At 47.3% G+C, this 26083-nt stretch overlaps 1 protein-coding gene across 12 annotated transcripts in view; it reads right to left on the bottom strand.

The window, feature by feature from the left end:
- The window catches only part of EYA3 (EYA transcriptional coactivator and phosphatase 3), a 1455294-nt gene that overhangs the window by 989917 nt on the left and 439294 nt on the right, over positions 1-26083 (bottom strand). For all 12 annotated transcript variants that reach the window (XM_086957503.1, XM_086957498.1, XM_086957496.1 and 9 more), the window contains one exon: positions 6201-6244. In XM_086957503.1, the coding sequence (XP_086813629.1) occupies positions 6201-6244 (44 nt within the window). The remainder of the gene's footprint in view (positions 1-6200; positions 6245-26083) is intronic.

Genomic DNA, 26083 nt, shown 5'->3' with positions numbered 1-26083 from the left:
CAGAGACGGGAAGGGGGGAAAACAGGATTACTTTTTCAAAATGTCCTTAGTGGGGGAGTAGCATGGAGGGGGTCTGCCACCCCAAAACATAGCAACACAATCTATTACTGCCCTCCCTGCTCCTTCTCCTGCCTCCAACGCCGTTTATAACAGCACAACTTTTTTTTTAATTTTGTTTTTTTATTCTGTTTATTGTTTTTCCAACACATAAAACAATGAGGAATTGTAAACATACATGGAGATGAAGCTCTGAGTCAACAAAGTATCACATGTACCAATGAGCAGTGATGTTATACAGTAATACATTACTATTTGTAGCAGCATACATTCGTCTGTAGGATGAGCACAATGCACGGTGATATGGAATTTTGTCAAGTATGATGATGAGAATGTATAGTATAGGCGGCACAATAGAAACACATACTACATGAGGGCCCAACAGGAGTATCTGTGAGTGCAGTATCTATTGGCAGCAGGTAAAGGTGATTCATGCTGTTCATTGAGATATAGAGTAATGTACGGGGTCAACGTACTGGGTCAGAGGGAGGTTAGTGGTGCATGTAATGGCAGGCAACGTCTCTTATCCCTAAATGTTAGCAGTATCACTGGCATTGTCTCCCTCTGGATTATCGTCTTCATCTGCCTGGGCAAGTGGGTAGCTAACCAAAGGCCCCCAAATGTCTTTAGGTTGACTCGAAATCGGTAGCAGTTCAGTGAAGGTTATATGCTGCTCCTGACAGTAAGTCATGTCTGCTAGCCAATCTTTGAATTTAGGTGCTCTGCCCCGACCTCAACGACATGCCACTCGCTGTTTTGCCAAGAGCAATGCGATATCTATGAATTTTCTGCAGGACTTAGGGATGTGTGGCGTGTGTCCGAGTAGCATAAGTAGTGGATCTATAGGTATGGGTTCTCTAGTCATTGCAATGAGGGCGTCGTGAACCTGTTGCCAGTAGAGGCGAACAGGAGGGCACTCCAAAGCAAGAGGCAGGAAGCCCACATGCTCGGCGTGGCAGCGCTCACACCTGTCATTGTCAGCCAGCCGGAACCTATGTTTTTTAACCGGGGTGTAGTATAGTCGCTGCAAAAACTTGTAGTGTATCATCTTAAGTCTATAGCTGGCCGATATTCGGGCCGTAAGGGTGCAACAATACTGCCATTGCTCGTCGGTAAGTTCGGTAGCTAGGTCAGTACCCCAATGCACTCGAGCCCGGCCTCAGGCATTGGAGCATTCGCCCTAAGCTGGCGGTATAGGCCAGATACTAGGTGTGCACCATCTTGCGAACATAGCAGAAAGTAAAGTGGAGGCAGGACTTCAGGCTCACCGGGGAACTAAGGCAGGATGTCTTTCATCCCCTGGCGTAGGCGCAAGTAGTAAAACACATCAAGCGGAGTGCGATCGTGAGAAGCAAAGAACAGCTCAGCAAATTTGAACTGGCCGTCCGAGAATAGGTCGCCCCAACAGGTGATTTGTACGCGCTCGCAGAGCACTCGAAAGCCTCGTTCCTGTAGAAGTGCAAGTTTAGGGTGATATGTCAGTGGTAGTCTAGGTGAGTACGGTAGGCAGCAAGATAACCTCTTAGCTATGCGGTGCCATGCGTCTAGAGTGCAGGAGACGGAAGTATTTGATGTCATTATTGATGATTCCGGACAGTGGAGTAGGCCATTGAGTGGGAGGGGATGTACAATCCACTCTTCCAGTGCTAGTTGAGGCATGAAGGGGGTAGGAACCATCCAATGATAAGCATAATGCGCCTGCGCACATTGATAATAAGCCTCGAAGTCAGGGACATCAAAGCCTCCTTTATCATATGGCTGAATCAGCGTGGACCATTTCAGCCGTGGGCCCCTACCTCCCTAGAACAATCGACATAATTCCGACTTCAACGTTTTAAAGAAGAAGGCTCCCGGATAGTAGGGGATGTTGAGGAAGAGGTATAGGAATCGGGGTAGTACTATCATTTTGATAAGGGACGCTCTGCCAGCCATGGATAGCGGCCGGGCGATCCAGCGGTCCACTGAAGCTGTGAGTTTCGTGATTGCTACTCCATAGTTGGAGCGTAGTGTTTCATCTTTGTCGCGGGAGATCTGTATTCCGAGGTATCGGAGATCCGATCGACACCACTCAAGGGGGTAATAGAGGGGAAAGTCGGTAGCCGCGTCAGTGAGTGGGTAAAATTGCGACTTGGTCCAGTTTATGTGTTCTCCTGACATCCTGCCGAATACTACAAACTCTCTAAGTAGGGGATTGAGGTTCAAATCAGGGTGTTTGACAAAAAGTGTCATATCGTCAGCGTATAAGGACACGTCAATCTGACGCTGAAGGCATCGTATCGCACCGTCAAGATGTAACTGCCGGAGTCTACAGGCAAGGGGCTCGACCGCAATCGCAAATAGGAGGGGGGATAGTGGGCACCCCTGACGGGTGCCTCTGGAGATGGCATTGGAATGCGAAAGGCGACCGTTAATGAGGACTTTTGCCGTTGGTTGCGTATAGAGCAGTTTAACCCAGGAGATAAATAGCTTAGGGAATCCCATGTTTGCCAGGACAGTAAACAGGTATGGCCATTCGACCGAGTCGAATGTCTTGGTGGCATCTAGGAAGACTGCCGCTACTGGTAGGTCAGGGTGGACCGTGCGAAGCAGGGAAAACAGGGTACCCAGGTTATGAGAGGTAGAACGGCCCGAGACAAATCCAGATTGATCAGGCAAGACAATTCTAGTCATTAAGAGGGATAGTCTAGTAGCTAAAACTTTCGCAAGTATTTTTACATCGCAATTTAAACGGGAAAGTGGGCGGTAAGAGTTGGAGGAGCTAGGGTTCTTGCCGGGTTTCAGAAGCGAGGTAATGACTACCTCCCGCATGGAACTGGGGAGGATGCAGTCATTCAGCGATTCCTCGAAGACCTCACGAAGGACAGGGGCCATGATATCTATGTATGCTTTATAAAACTCGGCAGGGATTCCATCTAGTCCGGGCGCTTTACCATTCTTTAGCGACATTATGGCCTCACGGATTTCATCTAATTCGAAGGGGGCTGCTAGGAAGGCCCTATCTCAATTGATAAGCCAGCAAAGAGCTACATCGCCCAGGAAGTCAGCATAAGGTACATCAGCCGTGGTGGCAGTAGTGTAAAGCGCGTGATAATGAGAAGTAAAAGCAGTGAGTAATTTATCCGAGTTTCTGACGGTGTGTCCCTGGCAGTCTGTGAGTTCCAGAACTGTGTTGCGGTCATGCAGAGTACGCGTCATCTCCGCAAGCGCCTTACCCGGTCTGTCACCTTTGCAGTATTTCCTAGCCTGCCAGTGTTTCCTCCTGAATTTTGCTTCCCTGTTAGCTTCTTCCTCATATTTTGACAACTTGTCGCTGAACTCAGCATGGATGTCAGCACTGTCGTCCTCTACCATCCGAATCTCTAAATCCTTCAGTTCTTCATCTAGTGTGTGGATAGTGTTTTGAATATCACGTAGAACCCCAAAACTTTTGGATATACAATACCCCCTGATCGTTACTTTGAATGCCTCCCAAATGTGTTCGACCGAATCAACAGATCCCTTTTTCCTGGGAAAGAAGGCAGCAATTTCCTCCCCGAGTTCAGTGCGGAACATATTGTCCAACAGGGCTGTCGGCTGTAACCTCCATAGTGGCCTAGGGTTATCCCATCCGGGTATTCGTGTGTGCAACAGGACGGGCAGTGGTCAGAATATGTTCTCGGTAAGTGTGTCACCCACACCACCCACGCAAAGATCTCCCTGGTAGTAAGGAAATAATCCAGTCGCGCCCATGTGCCTGTCTGCGAAGTGAAGTGTGTGCCCTCCCTCTGGGAAGAATGTAGATATCTCCATATGTCTACCAATCCGCCTTCTGTGATCACGCCCTCCAGTGCCTCTCTGGATCTGGGCTTGTAGTGTATCACTCCATCTGCTTTATCCAGTTGTGGCATCAATGCCAAGTTAAAGTCTCCCCCCCCCCCATATAATGTGTCGGGACCCTACATCCACAATTTTGCCCCAGAGTGTAGTGAAAAAAGTGGGGCATATCAATGTTAGGAGCATAACAATTAACTAAGGTAAAAGTGTCACGGCCCAACCGCCCCCCCACAACAAGGCAAAGCGTCCCTCTTTGTCTATCAATTCACCGCACTTTTGGAACGGCACAGTGTGTCTGAGGATAGTAACTCCCCTCGCATAGGTAGAGTAAGAGGAGAAGATTCGGACTCCAGCCCATTTACTAGCAAAGGTGGCACGTGCCTGCGGTGATAAGTGAGTTTCCTGTAACATGGCGACATGGACATGGTGTCGGTTTAAATAAGCAATCACATTCCGACATTTTTTAGCGTTGTTAAGCCCTCTAATATTCCATGACATACAGTTCAATTGTGCATCAGTTCTTAAGTCCGCCATAATTCACGAGACATCAATCTACCAAATTCCGCTACCATGAATGCAGTAACATCTGTCTCGCTCAGACGATAAGGTCTACCATGACACTCTGTAGCTCGTCTGTCCACTCCATGTTTAGAACTTCCCACCCCAAACCAACTCATCCCCCCTCCCACTACAGCATCCCAATCATGCCAGCAGCAGCAAGTTACTCTATGGTAGGCTCAGTGTCCTCAATGGCGCAGGGATGTAGATAGCGCAGTATCAGCCCCAATAGTAAAGTGATGGCAGCGGCATCAGGGTGGAGCAATGCCGATCGTAATCTCCTCCGTCCTGCAATCTGCCAAATGTCAACAGGTCCCGATATAGCGTTAGGGCCACAATGAATGCAGGCTCGCTTATATGGCAATATGGTTTGTAGCAGGGCCCCAGGCGCAGCGTCCTCCCTTTTCCGCCGTCTCCCGGCAAGGCGCCAAGCCACGGCCGCCAACAGCGCGAAGCACGTCTCACCTCGTTTCGCTTAGCTGAGGCGACAACGCCGCTACCCATAGCAGGTGTCCGATACCCCCACGATGGCACCGGGGGTCGGGGCAGCGGTGCCGGCGCCCTGCCCGAGGGCCGCTCCACAGCGCGGACCGCACGGGGATCAGCAGTTGATTCCTCGGCCGGTCCCTCCGTCACCACTCAGCGCTGGGCCGTAGAGAAGGGCAAGCCAGCGTGGACAGCAGGCAGTGCACGGCGATATCTGCGGCCAGAGCTGATATCAGGGTCAGGCGCCAGGCTCATCTCGGGCGCCGCATCCAAGCACGCAAGTAGGGCCTGCCGCCTCGTGGCAAGCACCGGCATTGCGTGCCTATCAGCGACCGACCTCCTCACCTCGCTAGCTCCGAGGACGCCGCCGGCAAACTTTGGAAGGCTGATTTTACGGTTTCAGGTGCCACCAGCGGTCCGAGGATCGGGTCGATCGCAGAGGGCTTCTCTCTGTATAGATTATGTCGTTTTGATGGGATTTTGCTCACCAGAAGTGAAGGATAATTAGAGGATTATGTTCCAAGGAACGGGAGCCACTTAGCTATGCAGCCATTCCGTGTGCGCGCCCTCTAGTGCCCCCTATAACAGCACAACCTTTGTTGCAAAAATACAGACCAACAGCGGCATGTCTTTTTCGTACAAGTAGGAATTTGAAAAGAAACGTTCCTAACCCAATCAGGGTGAAAAACAAACGTAGAGATAACCAAATTGGTGAAGGAGAAAAAATGCTTCTTTCCAAAAAAAGAAGGGAAATGTCTCCTCCATGGCCCTCCAAGGTACGGGAGGCTAAACCTATTGAAAAATCAAAAATCTCAAAGCAGAGAAATGTTCAGAATCATGCTGGGAAAATGTAATCTTTTCCTAAACATCCATGATGCAGGTGGCATACAAATGATGTGAAGTGAAAAGAGCTTGAATAAACAGATTGCGAAAACATCCATTATCAAAATAGCTATACGTACAAATATCTCTTTAAAAAATCTCAGTGAGCACATGAATCTTCAGTCAAGTATTTACTTGGCCCCTATATAGGTCTAGGCTGAATCTAGGCGTTTAAAAATGGGGAACATTTTGGTGGCGACATCCAATGCTGTAGATACTTTACTAGTAAATATGGTCTTTAGAAAGCATTTTGCAGAAAAGGAGGACTGAATGCATTAATATTGATTAAATGCTGTTCGCCCGTGTTAAAGAAAACATGCTAATATTCAAGTGATTTATGAAAACATACACCAGCATAATCCACATGAAGGAGAGTAGTAAAAAAAAATTAAAAAAAGACGCACCTCAGAATTGGTTCTTCCAGTTCCTGCATCTTGGCCTTTTTCACCTGTGAAAGGAAAAAAAACAGTAGTTCAAAATATTTAAATACACTTCCTAAAACATTTTATTTGAAGTATTTATTCCAATGACAAGCCTGATTTAGAAGCTTTAGCTTGCTGCCCCAGTTATTTAAATTAAATTTTCATGAGCTCTACACAACCAATAACAGATGCGGTATTAAAAGTACATCAAAAGGGTATTTTCTTTGGTGGGAGGGAGCGGAAATATGAAGGGGATCGCTCACTTCGTCCCCTACCAACCAAACCTGTGGTGAAAAAAGTAGTACTAAAATGGTGCCAGGCGAGTGCCTAAAAAGTGCTTCTGGACGCCAAAGCTGGGGATTTGGAAACCAGGGACCATATAACACATACATGGCCAATTCCCGGTAAAGCTGCACCGACAACTATAGGGGAGATTAGCTCCGGCACACCACCATGACCGTCACCTACCCAGACGGACTTCTGACATGTCTCGTTTCTTCCCCGCCGCTGCTTTTGCTCTTTATTTGTTTTCCCGTTGAGGCCTAGCTGTTTGGCTGATGCTAGCGGTTTGGCTGATGCCCGGTGGAGCTACCTGACGACTAAAGAGGATATGGACTGTGGACTTCCCCCTCGGTCGTCACCTACCCAACCGGACTTTAGGCAGACCCTCCTATGTCTCCATTCTATCCAACTCCTACCCATTTACCCCACCCTTCTAAACTGCATTTATTTTGCCTTCTACACTCTTGAAATGCTTTTCTAGTAACTGATGTAACGTGTGACTGAAGTAATTTTATAATTTCTGTGGAACCTTATGTAAAGCGCCCTAATACCTCCGGGTCTAACCAGCGCTATATAAAACTTTTTAAATACAAATAAATATATAAAATGCAACAAGAAAGCAGGACAAAAAGAACCCTCTAGATGTAGAAGGTGCCTGGAAGAACAGGACACTGCAATGGAATTTAAATGAGGAATGGATTGATACCAACGTATAGGTAGGTGCTGCAGCGAGCTCGAGGAAGACTAAGTTGCATAAACTAGCGGAAAGCACATAAGAATAACTTGAAAAAAGCATACAGTGTCTGTAGTGGCCAGAGGTTTAAGAGGCGAACATTGTTGAATCCACCTAGAAGACTAGGGCTCAAGCTGCTTCTCATGTATAAATAAACATTATTTGGTTTGGAATGGGTTTCATTTACTGGGATGTTGTTGTATAGGCAAGGCGGCCCCCACTCTGCCATAAGAGTGTTTAGATGGGTGTCACCTGAATAAAAAGAACAAAGATTAGATGTGCATTATAAAGAAAGGTGTTACTAGCTGTGTACATCTGCTATGTGATTACATCACTAGTGGCTAGTACTAAAACATAGCTAAAGATTAGAGAGTATGCCTTAGGCACACTTCAAGTGAAACGCTGGAGGCCTGGGAGCCAGCGGGTCATTTGAACGAGGGACTGATTTTAAATACTGTGGAGGATGGGGGTGGTTAAGTCAAATAAGGTCACGCATGGTTGCCAATCAGGGTGCAGAATGGGAGGTCATCATGACATGCTGCAAAGACATGCTGCAGGCCATCGGGGAGGACCAGAGGACTAACCTCTAATCCTCAATAGGGCGCACCACATTACAGTTGAGGCTGGCTGCCCCAAAGCCACCACTGACAATCTAACCAGAGTCCCTTTCTTCCAGGACAAGGAAGCAGTTTTGTTGGCAGCAAGGTTGAGGGGCGGGGTGGATATTGTCTTCTGAAGTCACATGGTGCAACTCTCTCAGGACCACTCCTCACTGACGCTTAAAAGGTAAGATTTCAAGCCTATCACAAAGAAGCTGAATGACCAGGGTGTCAAATACCAATGGCCTCATCCCCTTTGGCTACACTTCCAATGGAATGGAAAACAAACATTGGTGAGGTCTCTGGGGGAGGTCAAAAGTATGCTGTGCCTGCCTAAGGTGTCACCCACCTGGGATTCCTCATCCTCCCCCAACCTCAGCCTGAGAGAGCCATTTGATGGTGCTCTATCTGGCAAATGGTTTGGGCCATGGTCCCGACTACAACTCCAAAGCTAAAGTCCTTCATGCAACTAAGGAAGATATTATATCGCGCTTGCTCAACATGAAACAGGAATTCTCACAGCCCTCCGCAGATACAACCTGATCAGCACTGAGCACCACTTGCACCAGACGATACAGCAATATTGGAGTACATCGGGTCAAACTTAATTACTCGGTACAAAAGGGGGTGGTGATGGACGGAGCATCTGAATCAATAAAACACTCACACCTAGTCAAAAGATCTGGGTTTAATCCATCACCGTTCTTTAGCCCACTCTGCCACCCCAGTTCAGACATGGCTATATGCAAATCAGTCTCACCCTGTGCCTCAGGGGAACAGTCCAGCCCGAACTGCCAAGCCATGTCTTCCCTGAACCGGAAACAAGCTTCCGAGGACCGGTTTCTGGCATTCCAGCCGTCTTCAGCCCGGCTTGACTGGGTGTGAGTGTTCGATTGATTCTGATGCTCCGTCCATCACCACCCCCTTTTTTACCGCAAACTTAATTACTCCCCAGCAGGGCCCACAGACATGGGGCCAGATTTTTTGCTTTTTCTTATTCTATTCCTTCACAGGTTTCTGCCCTAGCACTGCTGTCCTGGTCTACTCAAAAAGCGGTACAAAAGGGGGTGGTGCTGGACGGAGCATCTGAACCAATCAAACACTCACACCCAGTCAACAGATCTGGGTTTAATCCATCACCGTTCTTTAGCCCACTCTGCCATCCCAGTTCAGACATGGCATATGCAAATCAGTCTGACCCTGTGCTTCATGGGAACAGTCCAGCCCGAACTGCCAAGCCATGCCTTCCCTGGACCGGAAACAAGCTTCCGAGGACCAGATTCTGGCATTTCAGCCGTCTTCAGCCCGGCTTGCTTGAATCCAGTGGCAAAATGAGCAAGGGACTCACGTCTGAGCATACCCTGCCAACTTATGGCGAACAAAGCAGTACAAAAGGGGGTGGTGATGGACGGAGCATCTGAGCCAATAAAATATTCACACCCAGTCAACAGATCTGGGTTTAATCCATCACCGCCATTCTTTAGCCCACTCTGCCACCCCAGTTCAGACATGGCCATATGCAAAACTCCCTGCCACCCCCACCCATACGTGGTCGAGGGTGCATCTCTGTAGGGGGTGGTAGGTCAACCCATCTGTCCACTGATGGAGAGATTCACTGCGTTGGCCCTGTAGGGCCCTTCGCCTTATTTAGGTTTGGACCATTCCTGATCATTCTCCTGGCTGTGAGCTTCATTGGAACTGGGGACTGGAGGAGGAAGCATAGGCCCCATACCTGTATCGCCATTACCCGTTCTGACCCGAGCTATCTCGCTGCAGTACCCGTTCCTTGTAGACCACGGGGACCCTGACCAACATTAAGCTCTTGTCCCTAAATGTATGAGGGATCAACTCCCCCAGTAAGCATAGGCAAGATTCAGATACCATCTTTCTGCAGTACACGCATCTGCTTATGGAAGGCTGCCACTGCTTGGCCCACCACTCATATCCTTGTCAACACTGTGAATACACAATCTAAAATACTAAGTGTTGCTAATCTATTTAAAAAGGGCTGCTATTTTAACCTGTTAAAAGTGTCTACTGACCCCAGCACATGGTTTCTGCCCTTGACAGTTGAAAGGGGGGTGGACCATTCCAATCTTCCTTAACCTATACGCCCCCAACCAAGAGCCTGACGTGTTTTTTTTCATAAAGTGCTAAAAGACCAATTAGGCACTGCTAAGAGGGATCTTACAGTGGGGGGAAATTTAAACCTAGTCTCCGACCATGAGCTTGATAGGAATATGGGACATTTCCAGGGTATGGGAGTTATGTCTGAGCTACTGAGGAGGGAGCTATTGATGCTGGGTTGGTAGACGCATGGCGTCGCCTACATCCATATGCGAGAGACTACTCTTACTCTTTCATGCACCTTTCCTACTCCCGTATCGACTGCATATTTCTTACACACTCACATGCGAGGTTAAGACTCTGCCCGGGTATCTGACATCTCCTTCTTGGACCACACTGACATTGAACTTACATGGCCATAACAAATGGACTCTCTCCACATGCGCCCTTACAACCTCCCCCTGCTGATGCCTCCACTCGCCCACCCCCCTCCCCAACTCCTCCGCGACCCAGTAGATAAGTCATCTATTAACGAGGCAATATCCGAATACTTTGCACTTAACTTACTACCAGACACCGTTCTCCCTGCCTCCCCCTCCCCGTCCCCCAAATATGCTTTGAGACAGCTTTAAGAAAACAAACTGTAAGAGGTGTCATCTCCATTTCTATAGCTAGAGCTGAAGAAATGCTTCTTGGAAGTGAACGTCACAGAGGAGATCCATTCCTTGGAATGTACAGACTAGCAGTACACCTTGGTGCATTACAAATGCCAGTTGCCTCTGCTGCTGGACAAACTACGTGCGCACTGGTTCAACAGAGCAGAAAAGTCCCTTCTGGTGCTGTGGTGCTAGAGGCACTCTTGTGGTCTGGCACTGTGAGGACCTTTGACTACCATTATTTTAATTGACTTTGGGGGGCTATTTTACCCTAGCCTGAAAGTACAACGTCCTGCTTATGCCCGTTTCTCTTAAAAGTTTCTTTCTTGCAATCTTGCAGACTTTCAGGGGGAGCTGTCAGGGAGTAGAACAGCCTTGCCAAGAAAAGAACGTGTGGGATGTGCATTTGAAAGCATGAGAGAGAGTGAGGTGTGGAATGTACATTTTGGTCTTGAAGTGTAGTGTTATGAGCAGTGGTGCACAAATGTGCACTGTGTTGTACATTGAAAGATGAAGTATGTGATGCTATAGGCAGTGGTGCACAAATGTGCACTGTGTTGTATATTTGTAGTATTATTGAGTTCTTACTATTGGCTTTGACATGGCCTCCTGTCATCCTGAATTCTGACTCTGCCTGGCTTGAGCTTGATATGCGCGCACAGCCATGCTTTCAAGTTGTTTGGGTTAATCACGTTCAAGGATTGTTATGTCGAGCCCAGCGCAGTGCACATGTGCTGCTCTAGGAGAGGGCCTCTTGGAAACACTCCAGACTTTCTTAAAGCTCATGCGTGTGATTGTCACAGTCTATTGGTCTTGGTGTGTGGCTTTCAAAAATAAAAGCACGTACATGGCCAAAGGAGGGTGCATGTCCCGCCTTTTCTCTAAACGTTCACTCCCATGGCCTTTGGGTCTCGGGAGCGAGCAGCAGCATGTCTGGTGCCAGCTGCATTCCTGATCATGTTACTCATTAACTCAGCACGGTCGCTTTCACTTACGCGACCGCGTTTGATTTCAGTTCAATGACTGCTCTGGGATGCATGCCCACTGCCGGCAAGACTGCTCTCTGTGATGTGCGCTCCACTGGCGGCAGCACTGCCATCCACCCATTCAATTTCCATTTAGTCCTACCAACCGCTCACCCGCCTCCTGATTGAAACTTGCTCTATTTGCAGCCCACTTCGTTACGTTATTGCTGAAGCCTGTATTACACTTTCACACTTCTAGAAATATATATTTACATTTCATTCCACATGTTGGAGTTTTTTAATGTGCTGCTCGTCGCTGCAGATCTCCGTTGATCTGCACAGTGGCACATTCTGCTAGCGCCCCCAGTGTTTCCCAAGCGTCCATTCCGTGACCGTCTCTGGAGGCCAGGGCATGTCACAGAGGAAATCCACGGTGCCCTGGTGCAAGGAGGCACAGCTCGACTCAGAGCATCTGTAATGTGTGCATTCTTCCAGACTCCGCTGATACAGGTCTCAAAACTCTTTCCTTGCTGGAGAGAAATCTGTGCTGGGGGATACCATGCATATGACCTCTCACAGGGGATGTCTCAGTTCTCGTGTTTTTAGAAGCCCTTGGTCCAGAGAGCAAGAGCTGGGCTCTGAGACTACGGGCCAGAGCACTGCGCAGGCCCAGAGGAAGTTTTCCAGTCAAACGTTCTTGGGAATCCTTCCCTAATGCAGTGAGTGGACCGGCCCAGAAGTATAACTCCAGACTTGCGCTCCTGGTGCATGGGGACAGAGCTGAGTTAAGTGTGAGGACCGAGCTCAGCCTGGAAGTGTCTATTTGCAGGATGGCGCTTAGGAGCCCTCCCTAGTGCTGGAGAGTCGCCAGCCATAGAGTGCCCTGTGTGGAGGCCAACTCCAGGCTGGCGCTGTGAGGAGTGCGCCGGCCATTGAGTGCCATGTGGAGGACATCTCCAGGTTGGCGCTCACCTAAGTCCTCCCCTGGTGCATGGTGACAGATCGACTCCATACAGAAGGACAGTGCAAGAGCCCTGAAGGGCCCTCTTTCAGAGGACAGCTCCAGGCTGGCGCTTCCTGGAGTGCTGGTCTAGCGCAGGATACCCAAGCTGGGCTTCTATGCGGGTGGACATGGACTACATAGAGGATTGGCTCTCCTGCCCTTTGCATGCACAGTGGACGGGGCATGCAAAGGGCGCGTGCACAGAGGATGAATGAGTCCCTGCTGCGCTGCACGTGTACAGAGAAAAGTGTGAATTTGCTGTGCTGCACATGTACAAAGGAAAGTATGGTTTCAGTGTGCCTCATTCATGGAGGGCGCGGCTCGCTCTACAGCGTTGCACGTGAACAAAGTCTTGTGTCACGCTGCATATGCAGAAAGGACGCCGTGGTGACTCTTCTGCATTGCGCATGCACAGATTACTTTAATGCGCTGCTCATGCACAAGGAGACAGTGCGCTGTGCCATGGGCTGCACTGGGCACTTTGCTTCATGTGCACAGATCACGCAGCACACCTCTGCTGCGCCATTCCATCTCGTTACCAATCACTGAAGGTATAGATCATGCTCCTCGCACCAGGCCGCACGTGATCTGCAGCAGCCAGCTCCAATGGCCGGGCTATCCATCAAGAGCACATTATGGCGCTGTTAGCAACTAAATAACAAACACAATCAGCCAGAGACTCCACAAAAGAAGTCATATCAACAAGTGAAAGCCATAAAACCGCCAGCAGAGAATTCCGGGCTAAAGTTCACCACTGCGCACTTTAGCCAAGCAGTATCCAATGGTGATCGCCCAGAGGGGGCATGTAAATAGACATGATGGATACATTGTGGCTGCAGGGTTATGGAACCGCACTCAACTTGCTCAACATTAAAGTATCTACAATCCCAACCGTCACTGCACGGCTTAATGGGTCCAGCCGAACACTAAGCATCTGTGGGGCAGCAGGGCAGCTCAGTGCCAACAATCCTCGACAAAGGTCACGATCAGACGGTGCATGCAAAGCGGCACTGGCCACGAGTGGAGCCCCATAGATAGATGCTGTGCTTTTGCGGATTATCTAAGCCGGTTCACACATTAGACTGGTGTATCCGTGCAGAAGCAGACGAGGCTCGAGAGATTATGCTGCTCTTTTAACAAAAGGCCCATTGCCTGCGTAGATGGTCATTGAACTGAGTTCTGTTAGACAAAACAAGAAGTGCTTGGAGAGTCCCCTGGACCTTGCTGGTCCACACCGTAACCTGTTTCCGTTGACTGTGTGGGTTGCATTTGCCAAGGTTTGTTGGTGCTCCAGCCGGACATCGAGCCCTCAGCTCTCGACACGCTTCGTGAGACAGCTCACCTCCGGATTCTGGACGTCCTAGACGTCTCCTGGTCCCCGTTGCTGCAGAGTCAAACAACCCTTCTTATCACCTGAAGCACCAGACATCGGTGGGCATTCGACTACCGAGCCCCTGGTCACCAAAAGTGACCCAGACTCTGAACCCTCTGCTTTCAGGTTCCCCTCACCTTGAATCCAGGCTTGGATTCCACCGGACTCTCTTTGCCTTCCTGGCAGCAGTACTTCTTTGCAGCTCTCCATTGAAAACGACAAAGGTTTCCGACACCACTTGACACCTATGCACCCGGCTCCTCTGGGATAGATAACACGGGTACCTCTGTACTCACTGGTGGGTTGGCCTTAGAACCTCCTATGCTCCAAAGGGTTTGCTCGAAGTCCTCTTAGAAGTATCCTTAACTTCTAAATTTCCAACCTTGACTTTCCCATAGAGTTGTACGGAGCACGCGTCTGTTTCCTCACTGCACCCCTCCTCAATGGGCTCCCTGTGTCACACCTCTGGGTGGTTTCTTGGGGTCCCAGCGTTTCTACGTGCTCTAGTCACTGTGTCTAGTTAGGCCGTCGTCGTTATACCCTTTTTTTGGGTATATGGTTCAGTCTCCCCAGAGAGCCCGCTGTGTAATGTGCTATTTATGAATGTTCTATTGATTCAGTATTGTGTGCCTTGTGCCCTAGTCTCGAGTAGAGACTAGTTGAGTGCTATATTAATAAATGCATTTTTTTTATATAGACACTGTGTGGTTCTCCTTTCATTTAGGAGGTGATATTCTGGTAAAACAAGCTGCTTTACATTCCTTCAAGATTAAGCCTGAAGGCTGCTCTACATAGCTGCCACTAGGATAGCTTTCAATAAAGGTTATCTTTGACCTCATACATCATAAGGGTCGTGTGGACTGGTGCCCATTTTAATTAGTGGACAGTATATACCAATCCATTTTCTCACACTGGCTAGCCACCTAAGGCAGGCAAGGACCGAGGCCCTTTAGAGGGCACAACCATAAAGTCCTACTCTTTGGACGATCTACTGCTTGCCCTGGAAGAGCCGGAGTCACCTTCCCTGTAGCAATTGCTCCGGGGCCTCCAGGGAGTAGCCCCCTTGCATTGGGTGACTCATTCCATCCATCCAATATCTTAGCCTTACCAGCACCAACTACCTACAGACATGGACTCAGGCCAATTGCCAGCACTATCGCAGAGCCATCCTGGAAAATCTTCGACGCTGGAGGTCCCTCCATGTTTCATGGCTGTAGTGTCATTTGAGTTAGCAATGATGGAACCATTTTGGCTCCTGATGGACTTTGTAGAACTAAGACTAAGTGTTAGAGCATTGTGAAGTGAATGCAGGTTTAGAATGTGGAGTTGGTAGTTACACACAAATGAATAAAGACGTGTTATACTAAGCTCAGTGTGCGGTGTAGTCATTGGCAGGTAATCAGCCTGGGGAGCACGCTATACTAGCTAGGTCGCAAAAACATTGTAAAAATTAATATCCTACGCAGACTGCTTGACCTCTTCCAGATGTTCTCCATACCCATGGCCGCAGAGGACATCAAGCTTTGCAAAGAGATTGCCCATATTTTATTTGGAAAGGGAAACAACCGTGCATCTCTAATGTCATGCTCCCTAGGATCCGCCAGGGCCTAGCTTGCTCACATCTTCTAAATTACTACTGGGCAGCCCATTTGAGCAAGATCTGAGTGGGCTGGTCAGAGAGCAAAAAGCACTGGCTACATATGGACCAGGTGGTGGCCTGTAGAACACTGTAGGACCTGGCCTGGCTCCCAAAACAGCATAGACCCCGTATTGTGCACATAACGACCTGACTTCACATCCGCTCTCTGGCACACTCTAGCCCTGAGGCAACTGTCCCATAAACTCACTCCCCTTAAAACATTCACACACTTCTGGCAGCCCTGGATTGACGACATGTCTTGAGTAGAATACCTCTGCTTCCTCCAGCACAGACTTCGCACTTTGCACTTGTTTGAGTAAATGCTTAGCATGGTAGCACAGTAGAGCCTCGGACAGAGATGAGCTGAACCACAGAGAACGTCCTCAGTCCCTATGGTACTCCTCCCCTCATCCCCCTTGCATATGACAATGATGTTTATTGCTGCACAGCTGAAGAATTGTTTATTAGGTTTCATTTTCTTTTATGAACAGTTGGGCCCGTTAGACTCTTTGTTCCCATGTCCTATTGCCACTAGGAAGAGTCCCAAAGCCTTTCTTCCACCCCCCCCCTCAAACACTGAAGGGTTTCCTCTCCCGAGGGGATAAAGGGTGATTAACAATAGACTCTACCCTCGTGATAGACAGGAAATGCAGCGGCGGTTTCTCCATTAGGGGTGTGTACGCCCCTCTGAAATTCCTACACATTGTAAACAGATCGATTTATTTAGAGATACGAGGGTATTAAGTAAATCGATGTATTTAAGTCTGGGCTGTGTGTTTCAGGCAGCCTGCCCCGCCTTGCTCTGAAGCAGGAGACCGATGCCAGACAGTAAATCAACTTTTGGAACTGGGATGCAGGACGCATGGCTTTCTGTTTTACAGTCCTTCATTGCCATTGGGTCTATGGTTGCATACACTCTGTAGGCCAGTGACGCAATTAGCAGCATGGTTTCGGGCGAAGGAGGCTTCATCCCTGCGTGACTTCAGGCGTCCGTCATTCAAAGGCGTAGATCCAACCCTTTCGTCATACGTGAGTGGCTGCAAGTACGTCTGATCCTGTGAATTGTTCTGGGTAATGGTAAGTGTTTTCAAGTTTAAGTTGTGTTATGTATACTGTGCTGAGACTCATCACGCTAACCTCCCCCACTGTGACACCCCAGGCCTTGACTGCACATATCCGGTCTCGTTGGAAATGGAGCTGCAGCATTTCTTCCACCGCGAAAGGAATCCAAATAACAGGGTGCCGCTCGCCAGAGGTAAACTTGGATTGCCTGCCATTGCCCTTCGCTACAGGAGTAGCATAACAAATCCACAAACTCTTGCTGTGACCCGTGAGGAGAGCTGACCATCTTCGTGGCCGCAGAGGGGTGAGAGGCACGGCGCCCGGGACTGCGAGGACCAGCATTCTAGTCACCGTCAGCTGGTTCCTCTTCCCGGTCGAGCCGCGCCCCCTCCCAGTGCCACGCCTCCCGCTGATTGACCGCTCTTAACCTCTCGCGGCCCCCGCTTCGCGGGAGCCGCTCGCCAGAGGTGAACTTGGATTGCCTGCCATTGCCCTTCGCTACAGGAGTAGCATAACAAATCCACAAACTCTTGCTGTGACCCGTGAGGAGAGCTGACCATCTTCGTGGCCGCAGAGGAGGTGAGAGGCACGGCGCCCGGGACTGCGAGGACCAGCATTCTAGTCACCAACGTCAGCTGGTTCCTCTTCCCGGTCGAGCCGCGCCCCCTCCCAGTGCCACGCCTCCTGCTGATTCACCTACTCCCCCTTTACTAATTTAGCCCTGCCCACTGACGCGAACGCGGGACGCGTGCGAAGACCGGGCAAAGAGCGGGCCGTTTGAGGCCGTTCGAGGACGTAAGAGACTGGACTGGGCCACTATTCTTTCATCCCCATCTGGCTGTATCCCCTTCCTTATTATTACTACCAGTTTTATAGCTCAACAATAATGGTTGTCACCAGGGGAACCAAAACTAAAGCCCCGGGTAGCGTGGGCAAATTGCTTGGCCCTATGGACGACTTCATTACGAAGGCGAACACGTTCATAGACCAAATCACATCACTAATAGAAGAAAGGGTCTCCTTGGACCTGGCATTCGCCAAAAGATCCTCATTGGGGAACTTGGCGGAGGCCAGATCACCAGCTATAGGAGTCCCAAATGCTGAGGTAAACCCGACACGAGAGAGACGCAGTTTACCTAATACAGTTGACTTATCAGTGTCCCAGCTTGCTGACTCACAGCTTAGTTTTGACCTAGAAAAAACACCGGACCTAGTCCCGCAAACCTCTCCACAAATCTCCTCCATAGAAAAATTGATAGAAAGGGGAAGGAGGGAGGGGGCGATAAGTAAGAAAAGGGTGGCCCCTAATCCCCCAATACTAAACAACCCGACCCATATACCTAGCCCCCGACAAGACCGATTGGATAGAGTAGAACAAATAGGAGTCCCAGTGTTAGTCCATCATTCAGAGAATGAAACACCTATCCCGGTAATTCTGGATCCTCCAACCATCGCACAAACCCATAAGGGTTTGTGCGATATGGAGGTTCCCGAATTATTATTAACCAAGATAGCCAATATATTTAAACAATCGTTGCAACCCCTAGAACAACGATTAGCGCACTTGGAGTCACAGATCTTAAAACTCGTAAAAACTCAACAACCCAATCATCTTTTAGGGCCACAAAAAGTAGGGGGAAATAACACTAAAAAACCACTTTCCACAAAAACAAATGTAAACCCAAACTTGCCTAATCCCCAACAGAAGACTCTTCAGATAACAATTCCCAGTGCCCCCACCACTAACAATAAACCGAAGTCAGCTAAGTCAACACATACAACAACCACTCCGACCATTCTTAACAATCCAACAAACACTACCTTATTGATTTCCCCAGGACCGCCAATTACACCGGCCCCAAACCCTGAGGCATCTAATAAAACCGCTAATAAAACCACCAACAAAACCACCAATAAATCATCCATCAAATCGCCGGTCCCTCAGATTTCAGCTTCAAACCCCCCGTCTGTCAGGCCCAGGAGAAATACCGCCAAAAATTTAGGCCAGTCAAGACGTCCGGCAGATTTTCCACCTGAGGCCTCACCGTATGTGGTGGTTATGGCCGGTGTTCCTGAGCTAACCGACCATAACTCGGAACCTGGCTGGACTTTAAAAAATAAGGCACAGCATTGGCTGCAGACCAATCGCCCGATCCCATCAACCTGGCATGGAAGGATTAGATCTGTTGCCAGGGTTCCATGGGTGGGCAATACTAGAAAAACGATCCCTGGGGACTGTATAGCGATTACTTTCGAGGACCCACGCATAGACTGCATCCGCTCCTGAGAAGATATCGCTTCAAACGGAGGTATTAAGATTAAGTCACTTTCTTTTTTCTACCCTTTTAGGCAAATAAACGGACCTCCCCAGGAACAAGAGCCCCCTTGGGCCGTCCCACTCCCCAGACAAGATGATTTAGCGAACCCCAGATATCATGGTCCCCCTAGACTCTATGACCCAGAATATTCCTGGCACACAGTGGGACCACGTTATCAGGGGGGAGGCTGGGAAGATAGGAGACCTTACACACAAAGGCCGGTAATTAGAGATCAGTCCTGGTGGGACCCATGGCATAACATCCCGTTGTTTAACAGGTACAGTGGACTTGAAATGGTCGATTGACCATCAAAAGAAAGCGTACCCAACAATCTGCACGCACTCCCTAGCCCGGGGAACCTGAATATCTCCTCGGGACCCACGGACGCCGAAGTTGTAGTCTTAGCAGAACAATTAAAAGATGTGACTCCCCCGATTTCCATACTCTATTGGAACATAGCAGGTCTTCGCTCCAAAATAGAGGACGGGACTGCTCAAAACTTTTTAAAACCCCACCAAATAATCTGTCTCCAGGAGACATAGTCAATAGAAGAACTACACTTACAAGGCTATAAAACCTATTTCGTTCCAGCACTAAGCAGTATAATGGGAAGACCCAAAGGTGGGTTAGTAACTTATATAGCGAACACCCTAATCCTCTTAAAAGTGGCCACAGTCTCTCAGGATTCTAAATACCAAATCCTTTCTCTCTCTTTTGCCAACAAGGAGACTATCTTCCTAACCAACTTATATAATAACCTTCTCAAAGACCAATTCATAAATCTCCTCAGTTATGTACACGAGAGATTAAAACAATCTTATCAATGGAGAATTGGTAAAGGGGTAACCCACTTAATTTGGGGAGGAGATTTCAACCTCCATCCATGTCTAACGACTAATCCACTCTGTTGTGGGATGGCGGACGAATTCGATGCCCCATTAGTACACTTCACACACAACAAAGTGGGGAACATTTTAAATGCTGTCCTCTCGGACTTGGACCTGCAAATTGCTAACCATCAAAATGCAGATTCTAACTTACTTAGCCCGACTTACGTGGGTAGAGGCTATCACACAACAGTCGATTATATATTTTTATCGCCCGGCCTGATAGGCATAGCTAAGGATTTTGGAGTCATTGGTAACCCACTTAGTGACCATTCAGCCCTAAGGATTAATCTTCACATGCCTGCACTCAATACCCAAAACTCAGGTATCGCAAACACGCTCGCACAGAATAAATTAGAGATTGGTAAACAGAATGGTTACACAATCAAATGGGGAAAAATTAATCCTACTGAAATTACAAAAAAACTGATAATCCAGGCATATCCAAACATTTTAAAATGTCTGGATCTCTCCTCAAGTCATGAGGAAGTCCTAACGAACTTTAAACAAATTTTAGAGTTCATCAAGGATTTACTTCTGTTAAAACCCAAAACAAATCACCCAGTAAAGCAAAGGTGGTTTAATCATAACTGTACAACCGCTCTAACAAAACTAAAATCAGCACTTCATAATAAACCGAGGGACGCAGCCCAAATCCAACTCCTAAGGCGTCAATACATAGGGGAACGAAAACTGAGAATCGCACAATTAAAGCAGAAACTCTGGGACGATCTTCATAAGAGTGCTGTCTCAAAAAACAGTGAGCTTTTCTGGCGTACAGTCAGAACCCCATATCTCTCGGACACTGGCACCCCCAGAATAGAAGTTGCCATAGACAAGAACACATGGGTTACACATTTCTCTAAGATCTTTAAAAATAGCTCACCTACAGATTCATTGCACAAAAGTACAGTACCCCATCCCGCTTCTTTGACATTCCCGATCTTTTGGAAGCATTGCAGAAAAGCAAACTGGGTAAAGCTCCAGGCCCTGACAGGGTCCCAGTGGACTTTTTAAAAAATAACCTAGATCTCTGGGCCCCCATTCTAACAAGAGTGTGCACAGCGGTCGCGAATGAGGGAGTGCTAAGTTCCTGTACTAAGTCAATAATGGTCCCCATTTTCAAAAAAGGGGATTGCCAAGACGTGAAGTGCTATCGGCCCATCTCACTGCTGGACTCGCTCGGGAAAGTAGTGGGGAGAGTCATCCTAGAGCGTCTCCAGCAGTGGAGTGAGGATCGAGGCATTATTTCCGATATCCAATTCGGCTCCCGTGAGGGTTTCGGAACAGTAGAACAGGCCCTCAATCTCACTTTAATAATGGGAAAATACACACAGGCCAAGGCAACCAAGATCTATATGGTCTTTGTCGACCTGTCCGCAGCGTTTGACTGCGTTTCGCATGCGAAACTGTGGACGGTCCTAGCCCAAATGGGAGTAGAACCCCCTCTTCTGGACTTCTTAAGGGAACTCTATTCCGGCGCAACGGCCAGAGTGCGATTTGGCTTGAATGGCGAGTTGACGGCCCCGTTTAGCGTAGGGCGTGGAGTCAGGCAGGGATGTGTCCTGGCCCCCTTCCTCTTCTCACTCTACACTAATGGCCTGGAGGGGGAGATGTTGAGGGGGGCTCAGGACCTCCCACGCATAAACCAGCGCCTGATTCCCGCCCTGCTCTACGCAGATGATGCCGTCATTCTCGCGCGCACACCTCGTGAGCTTCAGCTCTCACTGAATAGGTATACGACTTTCATGGGTAACCTTGATTTGCGGGTGAACGTGAAGAAAACTTTTGTCATGACAGCAGGCAGGGGGCAAAAAAGAACAAAGGCCATTTACCTCGACAACCAAAAGCTTGAGGTCACCCCCCAATACCCTTACCTGGGCATCATGATAGATGATCAATTGACATGGAAGCCAGCAGTAGACAAAAGGGGTCATCTCTTTAAGAGATCAATAGCCGCTCTAACGAGCTTCTCTCAGAGACTAGGAAAAAGGCCCCCAGTGGAGCTATTAAAAATTTACAATGCTAAATGCCAGGCTATCGCCCTATATGGTGCAGGAGTCTGGGGTTACACCGATACTAGCTCCATTCAGAAGGCGGAAAATGTCTCTCAGATTTCTCCTAGCAACTCCGAAAGGCACCTCAACATATGCCATGCATCTGGAATTAGGAATACCCTACATAGAGGACCTAATTAAAACAGAACCAGTGATGCTGTGGCGGCGCATCTGGACATCCGATAAAAATGCGCTGACCCAGTCCATCATTGCTGACGCTATGGCTCTCGACAAATCCTCTAAAATAAATTGGCTTTCTTACGTAAGAAATTTCCTCAAAGATCTAGGGCTTGAAAACTATTTCCTTGAACCAGAATCTATAACGGATATTTCGAAAAGAGACCTTAAACAATTAGCACTAAGACATTTGGAGTCTCTAAGACTAGCATCTGAATCATTAAAAACAGCGGTAGTCCATGCTAACATGGTCCAAATAGCCCATGGCATTCATCCGTATCTGACACTCCAAATACCAACTTACGAGAGAATGTTAATAACAAGATTTAGGCTAAACACTTTTTTTAGATTGGTTAAGTTTCCACTGAAAAACTGTTGGAAAGCTACTCTTCCACCTTGTCCGTGTGATGGACTATCAATACAATCCAATCTACATGTGATCATGCTTTGCAAATTCCATCAACCGCATAGAAAAATCTGGTTACTACCAATATTAAGGAACTGGGGACTGAGACAATGCAGACCTGCTCTTCTTAGACTCCAAATGCTGGAAACTGAAAACGTCTGTTATTTTGTGAGCAACTTCTCAAAATGCATCATGAAACACAGGAAAAATCTATAAACGCCTTCATTAAAGGATACTTTGAGCAGATTTCTGTAGAAATTTTTATAACTAATTTTCTTTTAACTCGCTAGCTTCTTTGTACGAAATTTCATGAAATGTGTGTTTCTTTTAACTATGTAAAAATGTAATGCATATTATTAATTGTCTCTTTTATGGTTTTTCCTCTGTGAATAAGCCGAATAAAGAACTTTATATATATAAAAAAAAAACAAGAAGCAGAGTTTGTTCCTGTCCCCTTGCAAAGTTCATCCAAATATCAGTCAAGCAAGGCAAGAAATATGTGCTTACAGTGGACAGTTCTCTGATGGGCGACATTAAAACTGCTCGTGGCTTCATGCCCCCAACTTTACACTAATGCCAAAAAACATGGATTGACTTGCAAACAATGAAGGTTAAAACGTTGAGGCAATACATTTCAGTGATTTAGTTCCTCTTATTTCTCATACCTTACTTAATCTCGCATTCCCCAAGAGTTAGCTATTTTATGATGTTGTTTATCTGTATTTTTTCTGTGCATACTTGGAGGCTTTAGCCATACCAGGTGTTTGTGGGGGGCTTTCATTGGCTTCTGCCTTGGCGCCTGCACGCTCAAACAACTTGCGTGTTAGTGGGTTGGCCTCTCTGCAGAGCACATAAGAACAATGTTTATTCTGTTTGCAACTGAAATTCTGTGGATGTCTGTGTAAAGGGGTACACAGTCGTCAAAATATGAGAAAATAAAGTGCTTAAATTTGGAGGAGTGCAGTATATGCTTGGGTGCAGTGAAGTGACAGATGCAAGGAAGTGCATTCAGGGAAGAGTGAAAAGAGCATGTTGAAGAGGAAAGATGTGGTGGAATATGTGCAGATGGAAAATCTATGCAGAGAAAGAGGATCCATATCTAACAAAGCACACATAACTGAAGGCCAAAACTCCTTCACCAGGCCTCAATGTTATTTAATTCACAGACTCACTATTTCAGAATTGATATTTCAATGTAATTTATAACAAATCATTGTTGTTACTCATTTATTTTAAACAGCTAACACCCACTGAAAGTCAATCACAGTGAAAGGTTTTAGGTGTAGATCCGTTATTATGTCATTTATTTGGATACAATTACATCTCAGAGAGAAACCAGTAAACCAAAATACTGGTCGGTTGACACACTATGGGAATCACAGAAATGTATTTGACATGTTCCTTTATAGAGAGCACCCACTTTTTTGATCCCACTTAAAGACCTGTCTGCATATATTTCTATATGACCGGTTGCAGCCAGCAGCTGTGGGTGCTTCCTAATGCCTGGTGGTTGGTACATTTTCTTCCAAAGATAATGCTGCATGCAGTGCAAGAAAGTGGGCAAGCATACATTTTAAAGTGCAAAAGTTGCCACGTTGTAAAATTTACACATTACATTAAATGCTCAACATATTAATGCAGTAAGATATTCGGCAGTTTTTAATGTGTTTAATATATCAAGACTATATTTTCTTACTGCTTTATAAGCCTTATTTTATTGCTACATTCATTTGCTTTGAAATGTACCATCTGGCAATCTTTTTTTCACTTCTTTCTCGGGAAAGGGATCCACCACGGATCCCAGGTTTTTCCATTAAACCTTTTAACTTAGCTCACTATATAAAAGTCTTGCCCAATGTTCATGCCTCTTCACTTTCAAATGTCACCAGCCACCACTGGGCCTCGGTGCAGTGTCCCAAGGTCATTCCAGGGTGCACAGAGCTGTGCACACCCAGAGAGTAGTCTAGGCACAGATTAGTGACCACCCCCTTTGGGGCAGGGAAGGAAGCAATGTTCAGGACCCAAAAGGTATTAATTTAAAATCAGCATTGGTAGCTAGGTCCAGCCCAGAGGCAAACTAGACAGATGGGTGGGGCAGTAGTCTGGCACCAGGCCATAAAGATGCTAGGCACAGAACATTAGTACCACTACTGCAGTCCTCATGAGAGGGCTTAAGAGTCACATGGACCCCACGCTGCCTTGTATCCAAAAGGTGCATTATCAATGCCCAAAGTCCATACAGCTTGAATTCTGGGCAGGTAAATGCAATACCCATATCCTGGGGCTCTTTGCAGCAGCTTTTGCGGGAAGGAGCAGGCATGATGTATTATCTACCCATCAGTGTGCACATCATGCCCTTGGAAGAATTGCCGACACAGAATTGATGTCGAAAGGCAGCACAATCACCCGCGGCTGCCAGGAGAAATGTTCCCAAGTGTGCACAAGAAAACACGAGCAGGGCTGAGGAGGCAGAGCAGAAGGGAGTGTCATGTATTTTAGGTTACTCCCATCATGTACATACAGATTACATACATTGTGTCCCATCCACACGACATAACAGTAGCTTACTTTTACCTAGTAGCTTACTTCCGTCTTTCAGACATCAGGTTCTTGGTACCATATCTTAATCCCTGTACCTGATGTACATAAACATGTCCCCAGGCCCGGTAGATTTATTCTGTACAAGGGTCACCACTTTTTTCATACATGGCCAACAGCCGGCCATGCATGATCATATTTGTTTAGAAAAGGATTAGCAGGAGATTAGCAAATGTTTTCAAAACATGCCGATTCTAAAAAAAAAAAAAAAACCAGTGACCACTTTAGTATAAAGACTCTCACTCCCCCTTACTAGTCAGAGGAGAATTCTTTCCATGCTGAACAGAGACTGCAGGCTGATCCTTCGACAGAGACCTGACTGACAACCCTTTGGGATGCCATCCTCGACGCAGAGATGGGGTCCGTCATTCAGAACCATCAGGTGAGGGGTTAGCACTTCCCCGGGGAATTCTTGGCTCAATTAGGACATAATTACAACAAAAGGTATCCAGGAGTCACAACCCTGTTATCGTACTTTAGACTGACCACCATACGACTAACAAATTAAATTGTGAGTTAAATACAGTTTGTATGTAAACACCATTTAAACACTCATACATATGACATGCAACCAAGGTAGGAAATTTTCCCATCAGTTGTCGTTCTGTACCACCACTATTACATCATTTGGGTTCTCCTTACCCAGGAGTTAGTATGAAGGCAGTCACACTAGTTGGAAAGTGAGGACTGTGTGAGTCAGGAGACTGATGTTAGTTTTAATATTATAACTGGGTGGTGTCAGTATGGTGTTGGTGTGGTATTTACAACTGAAAAAAATCAGTGCAAGTGGAAATAAGTGAGGTGAGTAAAATTAGGTGGAACTGAGTAGAATAGATATTTTTAATGTTTTCTCTCAGACCCCCAAGTTTAAAAACAAGTGAACAGTGAAAGAAAGTAGATTTGACATAATATCTACTCAGCAAGTAGTCGACATGTTTCTGCATATAGATGGAAATGATCCTATGCATTCATCAGGACCTAGATATTGCTACTGCTGTACATTACTAAGTGAAAAGGAATAAAAGGAAAAATATCACTTGTTTG

This window comes from Lissotriton vulgaris, chromosome 2_1 (genome assembly GCF_964263255.1).
Source record: "Lissotriton vulgaris chromosome 2_1, aLisVul1.2, whole genome shotgun sequence".
In the NCBI taxonomy this organism is placed as follows: Eukaryota; Metazoa; Chordata; class Amphibia; order Caudata; family Salamandridae; genus Lissotriton; species Lissotriton vulgaris.
Note: the sequence above shows the minus strand (reverse complement) of the source record. Positions and strands in the feature narration are given on the sequence as shown.